The 17,365-nt window shown below is 39.0% G+C and overlaps 2 protein-coding genes across 4 annotated transcripts in view; both read left to right on the top strand.

Moving 5' to 3' along the window:
* rcor3 (REST corepressor 3) overlaps positions 1–10,846 on the top strand; it is a 52,622-nt gene extending 41,776 nt beyond the window's left edge. Inside the window, exons 8-12 of one of the 3 annotated variants that reach the window (XM_057343163.1) lie at positions 5,514–5,732; positions 6,069–6,146; positions 6,522–6,579; positions 6,656–6,888; positions 9,215–10,846. In XM_057343163.1, coding sequence (XP_057199146.1) covers positions 5,514–5,732; positions 6,069–6,146; positions 6,522–6,579; positions 6,656–6,888; positions 9,215–9,565 — 939 coding nt within the window. In that variant the 3' untranslated portion in view covers positions 9,566–10,846. The remainder of the gene's footprint in view (positions 1–5,513; positions 5,733–6,068; positions 6,147–6,521; positions 6,580–6,655; positions 6,889–9,214) is intronic. The other 2 variants (XM_057343162.1, XM_057343164.1) reach the window with 2 other exon arrangements.
* Positions 10,847–10,941: 95 nt separating this feature from the next.
* The window catches only part of traf5 (Tnf receptor-associated factor 5), a 29,390-nt gene continuing 22,966 nt past the window's right edge, over positions 10,942–17,365 (top strand). Inside the window, exon 1 of the mRNA XM_057343168.1 lies at positions 10,942–11,161. The gene's annotated coding sequence lies outside the window, so the exon portion shown is untranslated. The remainder of the gene's footprint in view (positions 11,162–17,365) is intronic.

Raw genomic sequence — 17,365 nt, 5'->3', positions numbered from 1 at the left:
TTGTTAATGCAGATTATCTTTGGCCTTTCCCATTGAGTGCTGGTGTTTGTGTTACGCACTGTACATTTACTTCCATTACAGCAATTGCATTACGTTTTGCATTACTTTATTTTAGATTCTCTGATGCGCAAAACCTCTTAAAAAGCCTATTTTTACTGGCATGTTGATGAACCAGGGTGTCCGCGGGGTCTTAAAAAGTATTGTAAGTTGAGAGAGAGAGAGAGAGAGAGGGGGGCGCATGCTTTATTAATGCCGCAAACATGTCGGCAGTGTGTGGAGAATTTTTATGTGTCAGAGAAAGACACAGCACAGAACTTGCCGCGCTGAAGTAAATTTCTGAATGAAAGTGTCTTTACCGGTCGGTAACTTGTGTACTTCAGACTGGAGCAGGCGGTCTGACAGTAGCCCTGCTGCTCTCGACATCCTTTGACATCATACAGTGGTCGCGTACACACAGTTCCCTGTACTAAACAACGTGTTAAAGTATGTTCTGTGCATCCCGGCCGCGTGTGCACCACCTGAGAGAACAGTGAGCTTTTGTGGGCGGAGTTTGGAGGAGAGACGTGAACTGAAATGGTTGTCAGTCAGAATTGCTTGCATTGGATGTTTTTTTCTTTAAATCATTTTGCAGTGTAGCCAATAATAATCCAACAGTTTTCGTTTATTCACAGTTTTAGCTTATAATGTTGAGGGACACTTGTTGTACAGTACATTCTTTCAGCAGTCAGTTATAGGCCTATTATAGGCTATTCAAGAAGGGAGAGGGCTCAAATTTTGTTTTAATTTAGCCTACTGCTGTTGTAAAAAACAGCATATACTGGGTTAGGTATGTTTTGATGCTGGTTTGACCAGTTTAAACCAGCTAAGGACCAGCACATGGCCATTTTAAACCAGCACATGACTAGCTTAAACCAGCATCAAAACATACCAAACCAGCATATGCTGTTTTTTTCAACAGGGACTTGTTCACATTTTTACCATTCAGTTTATGCAATAGTGAAAAAATTGTCTAAATAAATAGAAGAAATAGGAAAAGCCATGTTCGGTATTCGGCCAAGTGTTTCATTTTTATTCGGCTTCGGCCAAGAATTTTCACTTCCGTGCATCCCTAGTCCAAAGAGGTCATATGCTAAAGTTTGCCTGAATTTAATCATTGAGTAGGTAGGCGAATAGTGGGAGGTCCATTTACACCCGGTTGTTAAACAACACGGTTTGAGGATAAAGAGTTGGAACCATGGCTGAGGGCCGTCTCTGGGATTAACCGTGAGGTGTACTGCTCTGTGTGTCGGAAGGCGTTTAGCATAGCCTCGTTTCTCTTTCTAATAAACCTTGCATTGGGTTAGTCACTCAATTAATTCTCTTGTGCTTCGTTCCCACCCTTCTAAATTATGTTTAATTAATAAGGAGTTATTACAAACTAATATCTAATAGATATGTGCTATCTCACAATCATTATATAGTAAATGTAAGTTCAAGTGTCGCCAATGTAACCAATTAAAACAAAAAAGTGGCGATGAGGTCTTAAAATATATGGAAAGAGTCTTGAAAAAGGTCTTAAAAAGTATTAAATTTAGCTCCATGATTCCTGTATATACCCTGTGAACAGTAAACCAAAAACTGCTGTGAGGTGCCAGTGTAAATCTTCTTCCTGTGGTTTGCCTTGGTATTAGCTTGGATTTTGTAGTAACTGCAATTTTGACAAAGAAGTTTTTCTGAAACGGGACAAAATTGAACCAGGAGACTTTGTTACAAGACAGAATAGATGTCACAAAGCCCATTTCAAGCCTTAATTAAATTTTGAATTAATGTGTAGTTTCTGCGCTTTGCCTTTAGACTCAGTATTGGTTAGTGTAAAGATTGTATCATATTCAGGGGCGCACATAAGTTTTTCTATCTGGTTCTCAAGAAAGCACCTGGAGATTCGGTTTGCTGCTCACATTGCACATAATGTGACAAATTATATTTACAGTACCTATTAAAAATAAAAGTAAAAAAGTAGTTACTTTTTAATGAACAATAAACAAAATAATAATATATTTATATTTCTTTAAAGTACACTTAAAATACAATGGTAATGTATTTCTTCTTGTTTTTCTTTTTACATTAGTAAATATTAATTTTCAACACCAATTTTGAAACCTAAAACGACAACCTTTTTGGTTTTTGGCAGGTTGCTGGGAAGTGCACTTGCAAACGCACATGGCGAGTGTCAAGTTTAAACAGCTTGTCCTTTTAGAAAGTTTAAGAGAAGCTGTGTTTTGGTAGACGTGCATCGCAGCTCCAGACATTCACAGAGGCTGCGCGTGCCGCGTGCTTCTCTAGTAACAAAAGCAGAACCAACAAATGCGGAGCTACCAATACTCCGTTTTTCATCATTTACACACAGGTCCCGTTTATCACACGAGATATCAGTATATTTGGCAGCATTCAGTACAAACGGAAATCTTATCCAGTATTACATTTAGTCGGTCTAAAACAGTGATTGTGCATCAAAAGGTTTCAACCATGTCAGTACGCAAATGAGCGTTCTAAACTTATTTACAGAGCGCATTTTTTAATTTTGGTCGCGCATGCGCACCTGCGCACCACTTATGTGCATCCCTGATCATATTGGATTGAGCTAGTGGGTCATTTTCTAGGTAGTATATTTGGATAAAACGTTTGTCATTGAAATCATGCACATTGTCATGTACATTTAGACCGCAAATATAGGACCAGAAAACAATGATGATACTCTATTTTGGACAACCCCTGAATAGAATGTGAACAGTGGGGAAATACTAGGTGATACCATTTTGCCTTTAATACAGCTTCAAACCTTTTCTCAACAGGGCTTCAGACTGTGACCAGATGGTCGCTTTTTGAGTTCATCAGTGTGTGTATGATTGTGAGAGAGACGGGGTGAGGGTCCTGGAGTGGTCAGTCAACTGTACATGCCTATCACGTCATCTACACTCGTCAAGTCTATGGTCGGATATAGCTGTGCTATATGACAGAATTGAGTACTGAAGGAAGTTCTCTTTCAGGTTCTCTTACGCTGACAAATGCAAACAAGATTGTCAAAGCACACAGGGTTGCAGGTGGATTTAAGGTGTGCATCAAAATTTTCTGTAAGGTGCTACAGTGCTTCTAGTAAACAGTTAAGTTAGTCTGGAGCCCTGCTCAGTAAATTCATACAACTGTTGAATAGCATTTAATGTAATGATGTCCCATTAATCTATCAAAACACCTTCCAGTAGCCTCAGAGAGGGAATCTGTTTCTCACCAAACAGTCGGCTGTTAATGTTACACACGCTTCTGCTTAATGGCCTCCCACCATTTGACCCCTTTGGATAGGTGCTCATTTCACCAGTTTCTTGTACTTACCACTGCTGAACAAAACCTGTTCTCGTTGTAAACCTTGTTTCGGCATGCAACCAGACAATATACAGTAACAAAATGTGTTAACTGCAATGTTTGCTTTTCCACAGAACATGCCTGCAAACGAGCCGCTTTTCTGCGAAATTCGACGTTTTGAATCCAAATATGCCATTCTTGTCAATCGTATAGATCCGAAGAATTTTACCCATAGTGGGAGGGGGGTCCTTGGTGATTTATAAAATGTAAGTCCTCGGGTGCTATATTTTGAACATTCAAAACACAGATACGGGCAACATCATAGCATCAGGCGCTGATGCGACAGGAAAAGCATGTTTTAAATGTCGTTTTTGCACCCGTGAAAAGCATTGCTGAAAGGGACGAACGCAAAGTGTCGTCTCTGATAAAGAGAAAATGGCATTGATATTTATTATTCAGTTCACCCGTGTGATCTTTTATAATTCGCTATGTTCAGCACTTATCTGGCTAATATGTAATATATATCATGCATAAACTGAAGTTATTTGTTTACCTTTGAAATTATTCTTTCTATTTTTATTCATGTTTCTTATTTATATATTTGTATTATATTGCATTTTGAATTTAATATGGCAATGAAATGTACTAAATGGGTTTAGTTTTCACAGATATTAATGTATGCAATTTCAGCAATAAAAACATTAATTGTTCTAAAAAGGAAACAAATTAGTTGTTTTACTCATTTTAAGAGACATGTCTTATTTTCTCTTGTATATTTAGTATTGCTTTTTAATAAATAAAAAGTATTTATTATCCGAATACCCGATTAATCGATGGAAAAATCAGTAGAATACTCGATTAGTAATAATCGAAACAATCGATAGCTGCTGCCCTAGTAATATACACTCACCTAAAGGATTATTAGGAACACCATACTAATACGGTGTTTGACCCCCTTTCGCCTTCAGAACTGCCTTAATTCTACGTGGCATTGATTCAACAAGGTGCTGAAAGCATTCTTTAGAAATGTTGGCCCATATTGATAGGATAGCATCTTGCAGTTGATGGAGATTTGTGGGATGCACATCCAGGGCACGAAGCTCCCGTTCCACCACATCCCAAAGATGTTCTATCGGGTTGAGATCTGGTGACTGTGGGGGCCATTCTAGTACAGTGAACTCATTGTCATGTTCAAGAAACCAATTTGAAATGATTCGAGGTTTGTGACATGGTGCATTATCCTGCTGGAAGTAGCCATTAGAGGATGGGTACATGGTGGTCATAAAGGGATGGACATGGTCAGAAACAATGCTCAGGTAGGCCGTGGCATTTAAACGATGCCCAATTGGCACTAAGGGGCCTAAAGTGTGCCAAGATAACATCCCCCACACCATTACACCACCACCACCAGCCTGCACAGTGGTAACAAGGCATGATGGATACATGTTCTCATTCTGTTTACGCCAAATTCTGACTCTACCATTTGAATGTCTCAACAGAAATCGAGACTCATCAGACCAGGCAACATTTTTCCAGTCTTCAACTGTCCAATTTTGGTGAGCTCGTGCAAATTGTAGCCTCTTTTTCCTATTTGTAGTGGAGATGAGTGGTACCCGGTGGGGTCTTCTGCTGTTGTAGCCCATCTGCCTCAAGGTTGTGCGTGTTGTGGCTTCACAAATGCTTTGCTGCATACCTCGGTTGTAACGAGTGGTTATTTCAGTCAAAGTTGCTCTTCTATCAGCTTGAATCAGTCGGCCCATTCTCCTCTGACCTCTAGCATCAACAAGGCATTTTCGCCCACAGGACTGCCGCATACTGGATGTTTTTCCCTTTTCACACCATTCTTTGTAAACCCTAGAAATGGTTGTGCGTGAAAATCCCAGTAACTGAGCAGATTGTGAAATACTCAGACCGGCCCGTCTGGCACCAACAACCATGCCACGCTCAAAATTGCTTAAATCACCTTTCTTTCCCATTCTGACATTCAGTTTGGAGTTCAGGAGATTGTCTTGACCAGGACCACACCCCTAAATGCATTGAAGCAACTGCCATGTGATTGGTTGATTAGATAATTGCATTAATGAGAAATTGAACAGGTGTTCCTAATAATCCTTTAGGTGAGTGTATATTGTTCACATCATAATACGCAGAATCTGTTCTTGTCTTTGCTCTACTAGAGCCACAGCGAGCCTCAGACATTGAGTTGCAAGATTGGAGTTGGCCGGAGGGACCACCAGACCCTGCAGCACCGTCACCACTCACAGAGATCCAAGTGCCGGCCACCAAAAGGCATGTACCTGACGCAGGAGGACGTGGTGGCCATCTCTTGCAGCTCCAGCGCAGCTAACAGCGTCCTGCGTCAGCTGGATATGGAGCTTGTGTCACTCAAACGCCAGGTGTGCATTCCTAATAACACCACTACACTAGATTTCTGTGATGTTAAGCATTTTATCATTTGTGAGTGACTTTAGATCTAAACTTTAGATGACAGCATATTTGGCAGACGCTTTTATCCAAAGCGACTTACATTGCATTGTACTATACATGTTTCTAACTATGTGCAATCCCCTGGAATCGAACCCATGACCTTGGCATTGCTAGTGCCATGCTCTGACCACCGAGCCATAGGAAAGCTGTTAAAATAATTGTGCTAAAGGTAACGGCTGTAGAGTAGCGAGGTTGATTTGAATGTAAATGCATAAAAACAAGGATTTCTCTTTGACCTAATTTAGGTTCAGAATGCCAAGCAGTTGAACAGTGGACTTAAACAGAAGATTGAAGATGGAATCAATGAATACCGATTATCTGAGGTAAAACACTGAAGCCATGTATTGTGAAAGCACTACACAGTAGGGTTGCATGGTGTACTGGTGCTACGGTAGCATCGCGATGCTAAAGCTCCAATATTCCCGTGATGCCGCTCTGTTTTTTTAAGGACTCATAAAATGAGCACTTTCAACAAGTTGGTATGATTTATTAGGGTCTTCATGAAATGTCTGGAACATATTTTGCGTAAAAACACTCTATGGCTGTGTAAACAAAACCCTTTTTGCCTCGTCAAAAACAGCTATGCTCACAGCAACCCGTTTTGTGCATGTCTCTTTAACTGATAATGAGTTACAGCGAACCCCTTTCTGTTTACATGCTGCTGTCAAACCTTCGCTACTTGTGCTACTCTGTTCCAGTGCACCCAAAAAGTGAATGCCCGCTGGACAACAGATGAGCAGCTCTTAGCAGTACAAGGTGAATAAAGTTCACAGGTATCAGTTTCACCTGTGTTCACATCTAACATGTAATTCATGATGTGACCTTTAACCAGGTGTACGAAAATATGGCAAAGACTTCCAGGCTATTGCTGATGTGATTGGGAATAAAACAGTGGGGCAGGTGAAGAATTTCTTTGTAAACTATCGTCGGCGGTTTAACCTGGATGAAGTTCTTCAAGAGTGGGAGGCCGAACAGGGAAGTGCAAACGGTGAGAGAGTCACATGTGCTGAAGATGGCAAGAACAGCAGCAGCTCGTCAGGAAAAAGTACAGATGAGGAGGATGAGGTGAGGACGCTCTTATGTCTCAACCTGAAGCATATATACAACAGCTTACTCAGTTGTTTTATTTAAAATTAGCTTCATGCTCATGTAATACAAATAATTATGTTATTCATGTGAGACACAAGTCTCAACTTCAGGACCGCTAAAGGTTGTAACACGTTAGGGACATTCGTGAATAAAAACACGCTTTTTCGAATTCTATAGATTCTCTGTAATAGTGTCCATAGTGTCCATGCACAGTGTTCTATGCACGTTTGGAAAGAAAATAACACGTGTATAATAACAAATCAAGCTATTTTCATTTGCTGATTTGCAATTGCCAATGGGCGCATCTGATGCGGCGACACGTTGTATATTGGTCCATTTGTTAATTATTAAATAGATAATTTTATTATATTATCATTCACACCAATTAATTTTAACAAAGCTACTAGGCTTTTATTTAAACTTAGAAACCTTTTATTCAGCTGAGAAAGCTGTCGTTGTGTGTTGTATTTGCACACCGTCATGCCTATATGCCACTGCAGAGGCATTTAGTATTCATGTAAACTAACTTGATTATTTGATCGTTAATTTAAATTAAGATCAATTATGGAAATTTGGCTAAATTGACATCCCTAGAAGACATGTACATAACATCTTCATGGAACATGATCTTTACTTAATTAATATCCTAATAATTTTCACCCACACAATGTATTGTTGGCTTTTGCTACAAATATACCCGTGCTACTTATGACTGGTTTTGTTGTTCAGGGTCACAAATGAAGGACGATTGGCATTATATGAATATATTGAAGGATGTAACACCATAAGATCATCATTTTAATAATTGCACATTTAATCACCAAATGAATGTAGAAACAACATAAAGATCGTCTATTCTTTAATATTTCTTCAATGCCATCATTTTATGAATGAAAACCTGCATCACTTATGTTAGTACTACTACTGATGATGTCTCTAGGAAGTTATTTCTATAAAATGTTAACATTAATTATTACCATTCGACATTGAAGTATAAAAATAAACTTAGCTCTGTATACTGTGGTAGGCTATATGAGACCAGTTTTCTTTTATTGCACTTATGCTTTTTGTTGTCCTTATGTTGTTCCAATTGCTTCCATTGTTTCCCTCATCTGTAAGTCGCTTTGGATAAAAGCGTCTGCTAAATGACAAAATGTAAATGTAATTGAGAGATCTTTCAATTTTAACTATTAACTATTATTCATTAGACTTGAAAAAACTTTTAATTTAAGTGAAATTTAAACTATCTTTACAAGCTTCTGTGCCCTTTTTACCTAATACTGAAAGTTCTCAAACACTTAACAGTCTTGGCTGCTAAATTCTACATTAAATACAGATTAATTCTGATTAAAGCTACAAAACACATCCAATTCTTCTGTTCTTTTGTTATTTCATTAACATTAGCAACAGAAGCCACAGCAGCAGGTTTCAGAATGCTGACGCATTCCCCATTTTCATGCACCCATTTAAGATTTTATTTAATTCGTAGAAGTTTGTGCTTATGAAGATACTCGACAAGGCATAATCTTTTGTGTTTTTGTTTTTTTGAAGCATGAAAGAAACAACACTTTGTAGTTTTTTGATCTTAAAATAATGTCTCTAAAATTATTTCAGTGGTAGAACAACTCTTTACCGGACAAGTTCTGTGTTCGAGTCGGTACGCACAGTGCTGCCCATCCCCTGCCTGCGAAAGAGTGTGACATGGTTTCCAAATGTTTCTGCATTCGACGGTTCCATCAGCTTAGTAAACAAATTAACGTGTATTGCGCTGCTCACGGGGAAGCTTATACAGCGACATTATTTACAACACTGGTAACAGACAATTGCGCTTATCAACCACGTTGGGGAACCCGTGAGCAAAAGTTCTATAGTGTGGCTTTAATTCTAGTGCGCTGTCTGCATGCATTTGCATGAATAAGAGCGTGATCATATAATGTAATGCTAGCCAAAGGATGACAAAAAAATTGGATGCTGCGTTAATTGCATTAAATATTTTTCTGAACAAATTAATTGCATGCATTAATGCGTTATTTTTTTACAGCACTTTATGCTGTTGTTTTGCGAATACTATGAAAAATAAACCCCTTGCTTTGTAAATAAAGACGTGTCTGTTAAATTACAATTTAATTAGATTATAACATTCTCGATTAATGAGCCTCTTTTTTCAGTCATTATCCCCACTTTCCTTTAAGCATATTTTATTAAACAAATAATACCATTTTAGAAATTTGAGGGTGAGTAAATGATAAGAATGTGTGCAATGTGTGATTGATTTTCATTTTCACTGTACTGTTTTCATTAGGGTCAGGTAACTCCAGCCTCTGGTCCATCTCCTGTAGCCACATCATCAGCAGGCAGCAGCTCCGCCTCTCTGAATCAGCCTCCACCCCTGCTGCGTCCATCCCTTCCTGCCACCCCGGCGTTACACCGCCAGCCTCCACCTCTGCAGCAGCAAGCTCGCTTTCTTCAGCCCCGTCCGGCCCTCAACCAGCCCCCGCCGCTCATTCGACCATCCAACCCGCTGCCTCCGCGACTGAACCCCAGACCCCCTGCACCAGTGTCCAGCTCTGCCGGTGCAGTATCAGGCCAGCAGCCGCCCTCTCTGGTGGGCATCCAGTCTGAAACGCATCGTCCTCTTTGCACTGATGCCTGAGAAGTGCTCATCGTAAATACAAGAAAAACTCTTTTACACTGTATATATTAGGTTTAGCTGAACTGCTTCTATTTATTTAAATGACTTATAACAGATTTAATTTTACATTTTGTAATCATGTTGTAATGATGAAAAACATGGTGAAGAAAAATTGTGAATTTTTAGCACTTTTGCCAGTTATTACTGGTGTCCAGTGGATTTCAATTGTAATGCCAATCCTCTGTTTTTGTTTTTCTGTGTTTAATGTGCTTGTTTGCCAATCCTGATTACTTAATACTTTGTTTGAATTCTTGGTGCTATCAACCGATGGTTCATCTCCAGTTCTCTTGTCATCAAAGTGCTCTTAACAAATATGAATCACTTTTGAACAAGTCATTTTCTCATGGCCATACATCTGAACACAACAGAAAAACACCTGAGCTCATGCAGTGCACATAAAAAAAACTTGTGTTTGTCAGAAGTCAAGATGCTATTAGAGTCAATAAGATAAATAAATAGGTGAACTTCTGTTATTGTTGTTTATCATGAATTTACCTACTGTTGTCCAAAGGTGCGCAATTATGTTGTATGTGTTCAGACAAACAGCTACACCTCTTCCTGTTACACGCAATACACCTGGGTCCTGCTACAGTACTTCAACATTTCCTCTCGTTTAAAACCCCTTTTCACACATGAAATCTGCTGATCTTCGGTTTCCATTTTATGGATCTTTGTGACAGAAAGTGAAACGTTTTATTATGTAGTTATTTGTCAGATAAAATCTGATGGATGCATTGAGTTGCACTGCAACTAAACAAAACCTGTAACTTTATAGGCAAATCATATGATTGACGAAGTGAAGTTGCCATTTAAATGTTCGGCCACATATTTTGTTTTTACAAAACCTTGAATATGAAACTATTGTTTTAAATGATTGTAGTGATGTATTTTAATGAATTTGCTAAACGGTGGATTTATCTGGAGCTGCATGCAGTGATGTCAAATCTGTAACATTACATTATCATTTCAATATATATTTTTTTCCTGTGTAAATCATGGCACTTGGAGAAAAAAACGTTTCAAAGCATTTCTCTATCGATTTCTCATAACTAATTTTGGGATGATGTATAATTTTTTCTGTTCTATGATAAAGTTTCCCTGTGTGCTGACATGAAGCATGATCGTAAATGTGTCTTTCAGTCATGACGTGTTAAACACACAACACTCATTTTTCGCTCTTTAATTGCTGGGTCAGCTTCGAAATTAAAACGAGAAGCAGCAGATCCACTTTAACACGCGATGTTTTAACTTTCTGGGAAATAAAACTTCCTGTGAATCACTTTCCGTTCAGCGGAGTCTTTGCTTATAAATATTCATTAGCCCATGCTGCCGTTGCCTTGTAACATCGTGGTATTGATTGAGGGAAACTTTAATATTCATGAACCAAGCGTGAACTGTAATGTGATTGGTCATTTGAATTTCCGCTCCTTTTAATCGCTTCGGCATCGCGCGCTGCTCGGAGCGGCTGTCAAAGGATGTTTTTACGTCCATTCAGTGCGGAAACGCCTCAATTTACAGCACTTTAAACAAACGGAAAACGACGCCATCAACCCGCAGGTATGTAGCCACCCTAACTGCATTTTAAAATTGCGTGTTGCGAATATTACTGCAAATAATGTATAGTGAAAGTAAATGTCATGTGAAGTGCGTGACTATGGAGTTTGTGGACAGTCTTTAGTCTCGAGCAGCTGGTGTAATTGTACATGATTATAAAATTATAAATAAAAAGAGCTTAGAATTGACTTGATGGTGTCTTCCAAGCACTGGGGATTCCCCGTGTTCTGCAATCGCATACACAGGAACAGACCTGCGTGTGTGCGTTACTGCCTTATTTTGAGGACGAGCGGGAACAGCCTCAGCTTGTACGCTGCTTCATTGCGAGCATCGTCGTGTGTGCATTACTGCTTTATTACGAGCGGGAACGGACCTCAGCGTGCGCAGGCGAAATTAAAAATGAAACGTGTTGCAGATATATATATTGTAACAAAACAAACAAACAAAAAAACACATTAAGACACACACTAAATACACACTTCACGTGGACGCTACACAGCCCTGTCAGCCACATAACCCAGCTAGCACATGCACGTCTGCTAAAGATATGATTTCCTGAAAACATCTGCTGTGTAAAAACATCAAACATCTAAGAAAGAGCAGTTTTAGAAATATTCTAAATGATAAACATCTTACAGACATCTTCAAAAAAACTCTATATATGACATCTGACAGCAGACGTCTCAGAGACGTATTGACTGATATGAGCAAATCAGAAAAAAATCTTGCAGATTACACATCAAATAGATGTCTCCCAGATCAGGGACGGATTATGACTTCAAAGGGCCCCGGGGCCAGTTACCTCCAAGGCCCCCCCTCCCATAATTTTTCCGTTCTTTCCCTTAGCTGCGCATTCACAGTTATAGAAAGTGAAAGTTAAGATGATCGTGAGTATTCAAACCGTTCTCGCTCTGCGTCAAATGCCTGGGTTAAGGTCTTTGCACATACAGTCCGAATTTTTCGTATGCGTTTTTTCGTATTTGCCTCTCGTTTGTACGGTGTCTCTGAATTGTTAAAAAAGGCCACTCAAAATGCTTGACGGTTGCGAAAAACGCATAAAATCGAACCCGGTCCGAATTTTTTTATGACGGACGAAAATATCGGAGGCAGTGTGTAAATGTGATTGACACAACGTGAGGTCGTATTTATTTTTTAACGTGCGGAAATTTCGGACGCAAATATCGGACTCAATGTGCAATGGGCTTTACACTAAAAATAATCTGTACAGGATTTACAGAAGCCTAATATAAAATGCACAACAAAAAATCAAGAACCCAATTAAGGCATATGAAGCACACGTTTTTAATTAACGGTCAAATATACACATATTTAATGCATCACAAATAATAAATGATTTGTCGCCATAAAGACTCCCTGTGACACATGCCTCTAAACATCCAATCATCATGCAAAAGATCTTAAGAAAACCTACAATTACAAATACATTTTTTGGTGGCCCTGACCAGGGCCGTGCAAAGACCTTTAAAGGGGCAGGTGCTCAAAGTATAAAAGGGGCACATGGAACAAGGCTTTAAATATGGCTGTGCTCAAAACATCAATACAGCAATACTGTATGTCGCGATGCATTCCTTGCTGATACGTGTATCAATACGGATGCTTCTGTAATTGATAAAGCAGCAAATGCCATTAAGAATTCAGAGGCCCCTGGGCACAAGTGTCTTATGGACCTCCCCATACACACACGTGTTCACAATAAAGTTTTAAATTAGCCTATAGGGTATTATGTGTAGGAAACACCTATATCTTATTCAGGATTACATTGCCAAGTTACAAACTATGATCACAACCTAAGGACAATATCAACACCTGTACACATTCTCCATCATACTGGATTTACGCCATATGATTTCATCAATGCTTTTCTGGACCAGCTGCAACAATATTAAGACATTTCCCAGCATACTGTAACTCACTGGCATATTCAAGCAGCACACACTACCACACCTCTACCAAATCAGTTCTATCAGATTCTTCCATAATTCACACAAACACGTCGGATTCACAAAACTGTTTTTACTTTCTTAAGATAAATTATAGTATCAATAAGTAATAAGTGCAATTCATTTGTCATTTTTTCATCTTTGTCAATGATTATACTATAAGAGTAATTTGTCTATTTGTTAAACTTTATTTAACAAGCACCTGGTCACTCACGTTCTTATGTAAGCGTGTAATCTGTTACAGTATACGGCATTAACGAGTAGGCTATTATACAGTAAGTATACTTCTTTAGCCAATATATTACGACATTGCAAAATGTTTACATACACACAAATATGATAATGTATGTAAAAGCACTGCAGATTTCTTAATAATGAAGGCTAAATATTAAAGTAAGGCAGTTACTGATCAACATTATATCAATATAATATTAATAATTTGCAAGGAAACGTAAATGTAAAAAAATGATTACCTTTTAAGATATAAGACAACCGTGAGGGTATTTCAACTCATAGATTATGTTTTCAACAATAATGCCGTTCTCATTGACATATTTTCAGTTTCTGTTGTCAGTTCAGACTTATGGCATAACAACTCACCATAAAAAGCGGTGATTTTGGCTATATTCTTTCATACAGCCTCTGTCTGGTAACCATGTGCATATTTACTGACAAACTTTTTCATATGTATGTATCCAAACAGTCGATAACAGTGACGGGTTGTTGGAAACGCTGTTTTGTACTCATTTTATTCAGGAGTCACCTGTCATAAGGTGAATTGAATGTGCTGCTGCTTCTTCCTGCCGCTCACTGTACAGACTGATGAAGAGAGAAGGGATCCCTGCGCTGGGGAAGAGAGACCTCGCGCTCGCGGGGCTAAGGTTTATCCAAGAAGTCGCTAAATTTGTCTCTATGCGCTTCTTCTGAACAAAAGCGTGTAACTATTGTCAGAATGTCAGAACGACGTTCAAATATTGCCGCCAGAGGAAGTTATGTCAGCTTCGATGCCATTGGCTCTCCCGTGTCTCGTGACCGATTGCATCATTTCGTTGGCTTTGAACGTGAAACGGTATTGGCTCCCGCGACCGACTGCATCTAGCTGTTCCGGTTTATCTTTTGAATGGGAGCGACTTCACTTCATGTATTCACGGACAAGCACGGCATCTTCATGTAAAGTACGGCTTTGGTTTAAACAGGTCTTCGAAACGAGTTGTTTGTTATATTTTGTAATGCTTATGGTCAGTTTGTGCAATAAATACCTGTGACTGTACTTTTATTCACGTGTTGTGTTTTAAATGGCTGAGAAGTGGTTAGGGTTAGGGTTAGGGTGAGGGTGCGGTTAGGTGCTACAAAATATTTAAACCATAAATAATTATGAAATGCTAAGAATTGCACGCATCTCAGTCTGGAGCATTTAGCAAACAGTAACGCATTTCCCTGTTTGTCGAAAAGGGGTACCCTGCGCGTTCAAAAGTGACGCTGACCGAGCGTAAATACTGTATGTGACGAGTCGGGAGTGAGAATGTGTTGCCGGCAGAGAAGCACATAGCAGAATGAATATAGCGGAAAGGCTGTTATGTGAAATTTTCTTGCCCTTACCTGGGCCCCGAGCATGCATGGGCCCCTGGGCCTGTGCCCATAAGGCCCATTGGATAATCCGGCCCTGGCCATGATGCTGTTTTGAAAAAGAAACAGAACAGAAAAGACCATTCTAATGTTTAAAAGTTTTTAAATATTTTAGTTGCACATATTAACAAGTCTGGGATTAGAAATTTAAGTGAATAAAGCTAACGTTTTAACTTTAAAGTGATAGTTGACCCAAAAATTAAAATTTTGTCATCATTTACTCACCCTCAGATTATTCCAAACCTGTGTAAATGTTTTTGTTCTGTTGAACACAACAAAAGATATTTGGAAGAATGTCAGTAACCGAACAGATCAGACCCCATTTACTGCCATGGTAGGGAATATAAATATTATGGGAGTCAATGGGGGATGAGATCTGTTACTGACATTCTTCCAAATATCTTAGCTGATGTTGAGGGAGCTGCTGGGGATGTTGCTGTCTTTGCTGTTGTAGAAAAAATAGTTTTGTCATATTAAAAATATAATTCTGTTCTAACCCTCTTCTGCATTTTTTAAAATGATAATAAAAACAGCGTTGATGAGTATAATTCAGAGGATGAGAAAATAAGAATAAGGCCATGTTCAGACTTGACTTCTTTTTCGAAGCTACTAGCGTCTGTTTTACATTATAATCCTATGTAATAAACCGTGTTTTCAAAGAAAGTGCTGAGCGCTTTTTCAAACGCCAGCGCCGGCGTCTTTTTCTGCAGCTCAGAGCGTCTTTTGAGGTTGAAAAGAAGTCAAGCGTCAAGCTCCTTTTTCACAGCAAACCAATGATAGAGACCTGTCGTTTCCGTAACAACATGCGAGGAACGTGATTGGTCGAGAAGGCTCAAGCTCGAAAAAATTAAATGGCGGCCGAAACTCCCGTTGGAGGATAGTTTTGTATAAATGTAAGTTTAATTTTCACTTTCAGCAACTTCTGATTGCATTTCTAGCGAGAAATAAGTATTGTAGTTTTTAAATATGTGATTAGTTATTGCAAGATGTACTCTGTTTCTAATTCAAATAGACTTCTGTTACGCTGTCTATCTGTTTCTCTGGGCTGCCTTCGTGCCTCCGAAGTCATGGCGTTCTGCTGATATTTGTATTTTTTTACTAAAAAGGTGCCTTTGTCAACTTTTTCTTGTAAAAAAAAGTCATGTCTGAACATGGCCTAAACCTGTTTTACCAGGGTTTTGAAGGCACTCTACTGTAAATACTGTAATAATAATACTTCAAAGTGTTAATAGTTTTAGTCAAATAATGTAAAAAGACCAGAACCCTGGGCCCGTGAAACTTTTCTCCCCCAAACAGCAAACATCGATTCAAGAAGTGAACAAGCACCTTTGTTTATATATTGCTGTGTGTAGAAGTAACATTAGCTGAAGCTAACAGAGTCAGTTGTTCAGAGTCAGTTCAGAGCAGGCTACACACACAACAGCCGTGCATGCGCTCTTCACGGCATTCTTGTGAAATACTACTACTTATAATAATAATAAATACACTAATAAGTAAACAAGCACACCGCTCCCCTGAAAACACCACTTACCCGGCAGCCGCAAACAGTATGTAGGCTATCCTGGAAATGCGCTAATCTATTGAAGGCGTCTGAACGTGAGGAGTCCTCCCAGATGAGGTCGTCAGGTGAAAGGTCATCACGTGAGTCATTTATTTAGGGTTACATTTTTTTTTATTACTAATAGTTAGATTGAGCAGGCCTTCACAAAATGGCCTTTAATTACAAAAAATATATTTTTTGCCTTGACAAAAGAGCACTTTCGGCATGAAGGGCCAAAGAGGCAGGTGCTCAAGCACCCTCTGCCCCCCCTCCCCTGCACGTGCCTGGCCCTGACAAATATGCAATCCACTAGTTTCTTGTCTTCCTCGCAAAGTTATGCACCACTTCATCGAAATGTAGCTCTTTTATTTAAAGACAATCAAATAAGGCAAAAGAAAAAGTGATTTCCAACTGTCTTTCTCTCTGGCATGCATGATTTTAACTTCAAACTATAGGGAAGATGGATAATTAATTTGATATACACATGTGCAAATTTGTATGTACAAATAGCCTACTTGAATCTTCTCTCACCAAAACAAATTCCCTGAGTGTGCAATAAATAAATATGAATTTTGGAGGTATTCATACATTGTAAAATGAGTTGCTGAATCAAATTAACCATTTCATTTACATTACATTAAACTAACTGAACGGGCCATTGTGTAATTTTTAGCGACATCTTGCGGTGAAGTTGTGAATTGCAACCAACCACTCACTCCCCCCCCCCCTTTCGGAGCACTACGGATGCTGAGAGTGGATTAAGATTTTTGCCGAAGGAGATAACGTATTTATGAAATGCATTCTGTAGAGCAGTTCATCTATTTACATCTACTGGAAACAACATGGTGAATTCCATGTAAGGGGACCCGCAGTGTATGTAGATAGAATCAGCTCATTCTAAGGTAATAAAATCATAACTTCATTATGTAAGGTCTTTATACACCTCTGGACACGTAATTATGTATAATGACATTTCTGTCAATAGATCCACCAAAAAAATCTGAAAAAGCCGCCTGATTAAAGTAGTAAGTTGTCGTGTTTACATCGGTTGCAATAAGAATTCCTCATGATCGACTAAAC

The sequence above is a fragment of the Triplophysa rosa genome, linkage group LG10 (assembly GCF_024868665.1).
Source record: "Triplophysa rosa linkage group LG10, Trosa_1v2, whole genome shotgun sequence".
Classification (NCBI taxonomy): domain Eukaryota; kingdom Metazoa; phylum Chordata; class Actinopteri; order Cypriniformes; family Nemacheilidae; genus Triplophysa; species Triplophysa rosa.
The sequence above is the reverse complement of the archived record's forward strand: the minus strand, read 5'-3'. Positions and strand labels throughout refer to the sequence as shown.